General features: G+C 35.6%; 1 protein-coding gene across 2 annotated transcripts; it reads left to right on the top strand.

Moving 5' to 3' along the window:
• The first annotated feature begins 3,167 nt into the window (after window positions 1–3,167).
• On the top strand, window positions 3,168–4,806 carry LOC112182222. 2 transcript variants are annotated; one of them, XM_040512865.1, is made up of 2 exons: window positions 3,168–3,585; window positions 3,705–4,806. In XM_040512865.1, the coding sequence occupies exons 1-2, from the start codon at window positions 3,250–3,252 to the stop codon at window positions 3,837–3,839; spliced, it is 471 nt and encodes a 156-aa protein (XP_040368799.1). In that variant the 5' UTR covers window positions 3,168–3,249; the 3' UTR covers window positions 3,840–4,806. The 2 variants fall into 2 exon arrangements, with proteins under 2 accessions (XP_040368799.1, XP_040368797.1); XM_040512863.1 differs by having other exon boundaries at window positions 3,696–4,806.
• Window positions 4,807–9,681: the final 4,875 nt, after the last annotated feature.

Here is a 9,681-nt window from a genome sequence, read left to right as displayed (position 1 = left end):
GATATAGAGAAGCTTGGAATTTTTTTAAACTTGTGAAATTAACAAGGCATGTAAATGTGAAATAAAAATGTCTGATCAAATTTTATGACAAATGTTACCTATACCGCCATGATCGATTCTATATCAAACGTAAACGAAAACTTCTTACCAAGTTTATAATAAAGATTGCTGCAAATTGAAGAAATCACATTAGTCAGACCTAAAAACAAATTAATAAGGGAGAAGCCGCACAAAAAATACAAATATGAGAGAAAAACAAATAAATGAAAAAATGAGAAGTATGTGTTAGAAAGAAGATATGCATGGAAGAAGAAGAGGAAAAAAGAGATGATTCGGTAGAAAAGAAGAAGAAGAAGAAGAAGAATAAGACAATATGTAATAGGCAATAGCAAGGAAAAATAATGTCTTAATTAGAGGTGGCAAACGGGCCGGCCCGGTCCTGCCCGACCCATTTTAAGCAGGCCTAGTCGTGCTTCGTGCCGTGCTTGGACCGGCCCATTTATTATCGTGCCGGGCTCGTGCCGGCCCATTTACTTAAATATTAAGCCCGGCCCGGCCCATGGCCCGAGCCCATATAGTGCCGGGTCGTGCTCGTGACGGGTCAATAACGGGCCGTGCTCATGCCTACCCACTATAAAGTACGATTTTAAAATCTTAATTTGAACAAATAAAAATTAATTTTATTTAACTATTTAGAAAATTAAAATAAATTAAGTTCTACAACGTTTTTCTTAATCTTAGCTTTTTAAGATTAGATTTCTAATAATTTTTTATATTCCACTATAAGAAAGAAAAAAAAAAACTCAAAATATATTGTTTTTAGTATATTATTGTGAGATTAATCTTTATTAATATAATGAAGATTTAGTATCTATTATTCTTTCCTTCATTCTATAGTTGTATTATTATGAGATTAGTCTTTATTAATAAACATATATTTAATATTTAGAAAAAATACTTATGTCAAAACAAGGATATAATGTTTTGTTTCATTATTTTGACAATATAAAAGAAAGCATTGGTGAAATTGTCATAAGATTTTAATTAAAATGTCTCATATTCAAATCTCATCATTGTAGTTTTTTTATATTTTTAAAAACAAAATGAATTTTTGTGTGTTGTAACGGGCCGACCCACAATATGTCGTGCTCGGGCCGTGCCGGGCCTATTACGGGCTCGGGCCGGGCCGGGCCAATGGGCCAATATTCTTAGGCCCAGCCCGACCCGTTATTCTAACGTGCTCGGGTCGTGCCGGGCCACTAACGGGCTTGGGCCTTGCCGGGCCGCTTTTAAGCGTGCCGGGCCCATGCCGTGCTCGTGTTTAGTGGCCCGTTTGCCACCTCTAGTCTTAATATATAATGATTGCTCTTTTGAATTCAATCAAAGATCTCATAATGTTAATTAAAGTCAATATATTAAAATTACTAATTTTACATTAACAAGATTGCAATAATTTAGGATTACAATTAATATATTGATTTTTATTGTTTATTGTGTAGAATATATTAAATAAAGGTATGTTAGGAATGTAAAATCTATGTGTTGAGTCAATAAGATAGAAAATGAAACAAATCCAACATGACAGCTGAGTCATAGGACCGCGGTTAGTAAAAAAATTCATCCGGACTACATCTAATATGGGGTGTGAATTTTGGACTTAATTTTTTTTTTTTAATCAATAAAGAGGATCAAAGGATTTCACTTCTATCCCCATGGTGACTCGACCCAAGACCTGGATCCTAGGCATGGAAACATAATCGTACAATGATCGGATATCTACGAATATCTCCGAGAATATCTCTAACATTAACTCTATTACAACTTGCATAAGTAATCTAGAGTTTAGGCCAAACACATATTTTCAATATACTTAAATAGAGAGTGAATAATTCGATATATTATTCAATGATGTGTCAAGGGTTATATAGAACACAAGTACTACGTGTAGTAAAGCACAAGTATTCTTCTCCTACAAGTAAACTTCTCTTACAAGTAGACTTCTCCTACAAGAAAACTATTAATAACAGCAACAATATTTTCATTTCAAAACCGCACTAGCACGGAAGCCATAGAACTAGACAGCAAAACCAAAGCTTTTCCACATTTTTCTTTCACATCTCCTTTTCATTCCGTTCTACTGGGAAAAACGATCGAATTTATAACCAAACTATCTGTATTTGGTTCTCAAGGAAAGTGTCATTTGACACACGCAGAGGATATTTTAAAAGGTTAGTCTGTGATTTAATTGATGGATATATGTGTGTTGGGCATTTACCTCATAACTTAGATTAGTGGTATTTCTAGTGTAATTAAAATCACTAGTTGCAGATGGCATGTCTTTTGCATTTGATGGAGTGTTAAGTACTATGTGCATGAATATATAAAGTCTAATGATAAAGAGGCGGTTGAATATAGCTGCAGGTGTTGATTAGCATGATAAGTGGAGGTGTCGAACACACAAGAACAAGCCGCTCCCAACTCACACGAAGCAGCCAAACTTGGTTCTGCAGATAAAGATGATCTCATTTCTCTGCCGCCTCTCTTAAACCATAAAAAGGCTAGGGTTTTAAAGAATTTACAAGCATAAATTGAAATAACAAATAACCTGCACAAGTGTATCTCTTACCCCAAAAACATAAATACAGTTTAAAACGAAAGTATAACCTGCATAACCGTGTAGTTCGATTACAAACAGTTATTTGCGACTGTTTGGATGAGATTAAAACCGCTCACGACCCTTCGAGTTCTACCGCTCACGAGTCACGACCCTTCGAGTTCTTGCCTGGTAATTTGCTTTTCATGATATATGATGTTTTTTCTTTCATATTTTTGTGAAAAATTTACCTAGAACTGTGATTCTTGTATTTAACCTTATAAAGGTAGAGCATGCATGCAAGTTCAGAATATTAGACTATTTTCTATTTTTTTAATTAGGTAATGAAACTTGGATCTCTGAAAACCTTAACAGTTCCATTAGTAGTTAGGTATCATTTTCTTTTGATATCTTGACGAAGTTTGGCTAGCTAGAGGGTAGTCTATAGTCTGTTACAGAGGGTACCATCTTTTTATAAACAGGGTAGTCTGTAATGGTGCTATACTGGTACACTGAGTGATAGGCATAACTCGTCTATCACTCCTTGACAATTACCTGGGAGAGGTAAAGTCTAACGACATAGTGATAGGCTCTTTCCTCTCTTTTTGTTTGGCAAAAAGAGGTTCTTATTTTTGTGTTTTTATTTTATTTCAATTATGCTTGGAAGGAGGATCAAAATTTCTGAGTTCATCTCAACTTCATCCTACACTGATCTCTTCACAGGTGTTCTTGAGTCCTCACAAAAACAAAGATCAGAAGCCATTATGGCCATGGTGAAAGTACATGGAACAATACACCATGGTTGCTTTATTCCCCTGAAGAGGGCAAGAGTTGATGTTATTCGACACCTTCCTAGAGGGCGCGGATCAAATGTTAGGCTGCAAAAGGGTGAATGCGAAGATCTTGATTATATCGTTGAACCTACTAATAAAGATGATGAACCTGCTGCGAAGATTGATAAGGTGTGTGCGCCTCGTGAAAGGATTGATAAGGTACCATCGATCTAAATTTTAGTGTATGTATTAACGTTAACCCTATATATACCTAGAAAATTTTTACCATCAACTTTAGGTTGCTAAAAGATTTTTCTATATCGAGCAAGGAAAATCAGTATACAAGGCACACAATATTTAGCAAGGTTGCACCAAGTTCTATTGCCTCAAATAATTGTCAGAGACTGGAGAGCAAAAGTTTACCACCACCGGATCGCCAATGCCATAATGAGAAGGTTTCTGTTGCTAGTTAGCGGTTGACTGATCCTGATGTGGAGTCCAAAGATCGTTCCAAGGTGAAGAAGACCCTTGATGCATATAAGGAGATACTGACCAAGTTCAACAAACGAAATTGCTCAACTTACATTTTAGCAGCAATTCGTTTAAGGAATGAAGGAAAATGGCTCAACATGAGGAAACAATTAGGAGCCATTCGAGGAGTAAAAGTTGGTGACAAGTTTCGATATAGAGCTCAACTAAATATCGTTGGGCTTCATCGACATTTCACCAATGGAATTGATTATATAAAGAGCAGAGATGGGAAAATACTAGTCACAAGTATTGTTGATTCTGGTCGTTATGCCAACAATATGCAATGTTCCGATGTATTGATCTATTCTGGTGAAGGTGGAAATTCCCCGTTTAATAAATTGAAACCAACAGATCAGACACTTGAGCGTGGAAACCTTGCATTGAAAAATAGCACAGAAGCACAAACTCCTGTAAGGGTAATCCGCACCTTTAAACTTTCAAAGAGTTCATGTTATGTTTACTATGGTCTATACATCGTAGAGCATCTTTCAAAAGAAAGGGGGCAATTTGGTAAGATGGTTTATAAATTTAGGTTGAGAAGGAAGGCAGGACAACCAGAAATAACATTCAAACTGTAACTATAATTCTTTTATGCACCGATAGTACGTGCAAATGACCTACTATCTATCAGGTGATGATCTCAACCCTTATTAATTCTATATCAGTTTATAAGTCTATGTATTTATCTTAGGTAACTCAGACACCTTTTGAGGTATCCTTTGCTTTGTTTGATTTGGCTTGTGAAGAATGAACAAAGACTTATATGTACACTCTTATCCAAAAACAAAATTAAAATGATATCCTATGATTTTGTATGTGTTGTAAATTATATTAGCTGTATGGCTGTTCATGTAATTATTATGTACTATCTCATTGGTTGATATATTCTTGCTTTGTAAACTGTAACCCTATAGTAGAAGGTTAAACCTTAATTTCTCATTTTTAAGAAATAGTTTTACAGGACTGTGAGAGACATATAGATCTCGATTATATGTATATATAGAGTTTAAAATATGAAATTATAACAATAGTGTTGTAAATATTATATATATATATGTGTGTGTGTGTGTGTGTGTGTGTGTGTGGCTGTCCACTGTAAATACTCATTAGTTATCTCCTTTTATGATGTAAACACTACTCCTATATAAAGAGGTTTAATGAGAATGAAACACAAACTTCTACCTCCTCCTATATTCTGTTTTTCTATTCTATCTCTCTCTTATTCTTTAGTTTATAACATGTTATCAACATGCATTTACTCTTATTTTCTTCTTCTTCTTCTTTGAACTCCATGATGATCCGCAAGCCAATGGTGCAACATAGTTGCCTATGACCAAGGCTAATGATCTATGAGTTTTTCTCTCATTTTCAACGAACTGCTTCATATATAACATAGATAAATTAGATTATCGCATAACAGATCTAGATTTCATGTTTATCATTTTTGTTCCTATTGTATATTAACATCAATTTTTTTTATGTGATCATTTACATATATTTGTATGTATTTCATATTCGACTTTGAGAACCATTGTTCCAATAGTCAAGACTCGAGTCTACTGACTAAGTAGTCTTAGACCTATGACTCTACAGACATCACACGAATGTTTCTCTCGTGTTTCCATATAAGATCCATTGTTCATATTTATGAATAATTCAAAACCTCTGTTTCGTATATGAATTTTCTATCATTGTTCATAGAACATATAGTTCTAATACTTATGGATCCTAATATATCTCGTCTTTTGTCTTTGTAGAAAGATGATATATAATTAGAAAGAAAACATGTAAAACATAACCCACATTTTCCCCCACAACCTAAATCGAAACCCCTCTTTTTCTTCTTCTTTTTCTTACCACGCTCATTACAGAACTCCTCCTTCCACCAGTCCTTCGACTTCCTAGCCTTCTCCTTCTTAACCTTGTCTTCATCCAAAGACACCCATCATTCCAATTTTTTCATGCACTTCTTGGCTCACTATTAGTGCTCAAAGAAGCAACCTACTATCTTTTCGGCCTCTCTTTCTTGATCTCACTCCCAATTCCTAGACTCAAACCCACCTCCTCCATTCTCCTGCTTCCACCACCAATCCCTCCTCGAACTTCCTTTAATCCTCTTCCCACTAACTAGTTCTGTGGATACTAAACTTCTCCGTGTCAATACTAAACTTGTCAAAATCCCTAGTGAATTCGAGACAATCACTCGCTGAGATTAGGTCTCGATCTCCTAAGTCTTTTTTTCTTTTTCTTTTTTCTTTTTAGGGCAATAGGTTAGTATTACCCCTGCATATCCAATTTATTTACACAATTACGTATCTGCATAGGATACGGAAGTATCCATAATATTCCAAAATCAGGATCCGCATGTCCTTGCTTATCCATGACATATCACACTCGTATCCCATATCGATACAGGATTGTAGACAATTTGGCGTATCCGTGCATTGTAGCTTATAGTACGTCAAAAAATTTTCATCAGATGAGTAAGGGCCCGTTCGGTATCATTTTACGATACATTTTTTGTTTTACAAATTCAAAGACTTATGTAATTCACGTTGGTGCATTCAATTTTTTTTTTTTTTTTTTTAAAAGGAAACCAAATGTTAGGATACAACTCAGGGACTAAGAATAACAGATTTGCTCATCTTAGGGACTGTGAGGGACAAATGTATCTAAACCACATGTATTAAATATAAAAGCAGAAATTATAACAACTTAAAACTGTGTATTTATTTTCAGCCGTCAGATTCACTTGTCCCTTAAAAACTGTTGCTTAGGTGAGCAGACATATGAAAACCACTTTTTTTCATTTTCGTTGGGAGAATAACCCATCCTGCAAATGAAGAAATTGATTTATTTTTTTACTTTTATGCACATAGATCCTCAAGACTCTTCTCCTCTTTCTTTCGGTCATTCTCTCTCTCCCACAACTTCCATTGGAATTTCTCCTATCTTCTCCTCTACTTTATCTATTGGAGCTTACAAGGACAACACCTTTGTTCATGCCATTGTTTTAACTTTCTTCTTTCCCATCTCTTTCAATCATGAAATTTGAAGAGCTCTTTCATGTGTTAGACTAATTTGTATGGATGATTACTTAGTATTTTCTGCTTCAATACAATTGCATTATCTTATATATGGGCTAAAGGAATTAACACCTAAGGTTGGGAGATGTGATTGAATTATCTTCTTGACCCAAAGAGTCAAGAGCTTGCAATTTCAAAAGATATATTTTATAAACAAAATTGACGAATTTGGTTCTTCTTGTTCAATCTCCTTCATAATACTCTGTTTCTTTTCTTATAGCATAGAGGATTCATAATCAATATTTTAAACAAATTAGTCAATCTTTCATGATTATTGAGGAATACTGACAAATGATCTTTTCTCTTCGATGAAACAAAAAAGAGTTTTAGATTGTTTATAAACTGAGCCAGACATATGTTTTTGATATTTCAAATACTTCTACCGAACACATATTTAGATCTTAAAAACTTATTGTTTATTTCCCCGTTTTTTGTTTTGCAATCCAGTATCACTTTAGACCTATTGGACTATGAAACTTCTCTCACTACATTTCACTATTTCAGCTAAGGTCCTCACTTATCTTCAAAAACCATTCATGCCAAACATCAATTCTAAGGAACAATCTACCTTTGTTTTTGGAGGAGAAATTCATGATAATGTTGTTGTTCTTCTTGAAGTTTATCACCATCTCAAATTACTATGAACGGTTTCTAACTAAATTGGGAATCAAGTTCGACATGATTAAGCCTTATGACAACCTTAAATGAGATTTCCTCTAAGTTGTTCTACATAAGATGGGATTCTCTCAACATTGGACCACTTTGATCATGAATTTTGTTTGGTCTGTGAACAATGGAAAACTTTCTGAGCTTTCACTCCTACTAGTGGATTACACTAGAAAGACCCCTTGTCCCTGTTTATCTTCCCTTTTGACAAGACAACTTGTTACCATGTCTTTGGGAAACAATAGACCTATGATCAGTCATCTCCTTTTCGCAAATGACACGTTGTTTTCATCAGAGCTACTCAACAAAATTGTGAGTTTCTATCATACATTCTTAAGGCTTATTTGACAGGACCGGCTCCGGATTTCATTATGAAATCTGGACTTGCGGGGCTCACCTTAGAAGAAAATTCTACCAAAAATTTGGTGGAACTTCCCCTAAAAGTGGACTACCTAAAATTTGTAAAAATAATCTAACACTCCTCAATAATCATATCCATCCTAATCTCCTGAAGCTTACCTGCTCCCCACAATTCATCATCAACTCCCCAACAATTTCAATAAATTTAAATTTACTCAAAATATAAAGTTATACAAATATTGGTAACCAAAGCAACTAGACAATAACTGAATAGAATGCAAGTAGGTTAAACATATAACCTACATCAATGACGGGAGTGGCAAACACTATGCCGACTCCTACATACGCTCGACCTCAACATATCTGCAGACTGAGCATGTAGACCCCGTGAAATTCCGAACATCACTTTTTGACGGGATAATTTTTCGTGACCTTTGTTTGGCCAAAGACTTTTGGAAATAGTTTGGGCTTGGGCCTAAGAATAGCATAAGGATAGAGTCCAAAATTTACTCTGGACACCCAACAGACAAGTATGCTAGTGAACCTAGCTCAATAAGTTAGTCGACCTTTCACCCGAACATCTCCCTTGATCCAATATGGTCCTTGTAGCTCATAATGACATCTTTGCATAATTTTGAAATATACTTGTGCGTGCGTTTACGATTTCTCGTTTTACCTTATTCCTTACCCGTTGGTTGAATTCCTACTCGCCGTACCCGACGCTTACTCGTCAACCATCTCACCGACTTTCAAAAGCATAATTTATTTACTCCTTATATTTTTCAAACTCAAAAAAAATTCTGACCAAATTTACCCTGCCATTTTTCTATCTACATACAAGTTTGGCAAGGCCCAATTCTTATTTAGTCTTGCCAACATTTTTAATTTTTGAGTTTTCTTTTTTTTATTTGTTCAACTTTTATTTCCCCATCATATTAGTTTTTACACCCTATTTTTCCTATCAATGCCTTAGCTGATCCAAACCCTTTTCTGCCCACACATTGAGCTTGCTTCTACCTATACAAAGCCCAAGTCTTTCCTTCTTTCCTTGTTCACGTCAGAGTTGGGCAGAGAGAAAAGTAACGTCGTTCAGCTCTTCCCTTCCACGTTATCACCATGCATATGGCAACTCCTCCAAGAACATCACTCCAGACCTTCAAAAGGGAGAGTCCCAAACTAGAGGTCGATGTCCACCCTTCTTTTCTCGCCCTTTTTCTCTCTTTGCTGGGCATAACAGTGTGTTTTCATACCTTGAAACTCCTAGTTAGGGACCTTCGATCAAAAACCTTTCTTCAACAAAGTTGTTCACCTATGTCTCCTCTATCTAACCTCCAAATTTTAGCTCCATCGGAGTCGGTTTGAGACCTGTACACCCCTCGAAGCAGAAGCTATGCGGAAGCGAGCCTGTTCCGGATTTCTGCATGAATTTCCTCTCTTGCTCTACCCGAATCCCTCACATCTTACTTGAGACTGATACAAACACTTGGTAAGATTTTGGAACCATCAAGTTCCCCTTTCTTTCTTCAATTTTTAGGCTCAATACGTTCAAAACAACTATTCCACATATTGAGAAGTTTTTGTTGCACTCTGCATGTTCGAGATTGAGCGAATTTCTTGACCTGCAACTGGGCTCGATCCAATCAGCTCCCTCAGTTCTCTTTCCTGTTGAAAT

This window comes from Rosa chinensis, chromosome 1 (genome assembly GCF_002994745.2).
Source record: "Rosa chinensis cultivar Old Blush chromosome 1, RchiOBHm-V2, whole genome shotgun sequence".
NCBI classification, from domain to species: Eukaryota; Viridiplantae; Streptophyta; class Magnoliopsida; order Rosales; family Rosaceae; genus Rosa; species Rosa chinensis.
This window is presented reverse-complemented; position numbering and strand designations above follow the sequence as displayed.

What these genes read in the sequence shown, in the direction of transcription:
- LOC112182222 (XM_040512863.1), top strand. Translation starts at nt 3,250, where the DNA reads ATGCTTGGAAGGAGGATCAAAATTTCTGAGTTCATCTCAACTTCATCC. An exon ending in CTCGTGAAAGGATTGATAAG is followed by an intron (nt 3,586 to 3,695) that starts GTACCATCGATC and finishes ATATCGAGCAAG; the next exon opens with GAAAATCAGTATACAAGGCA.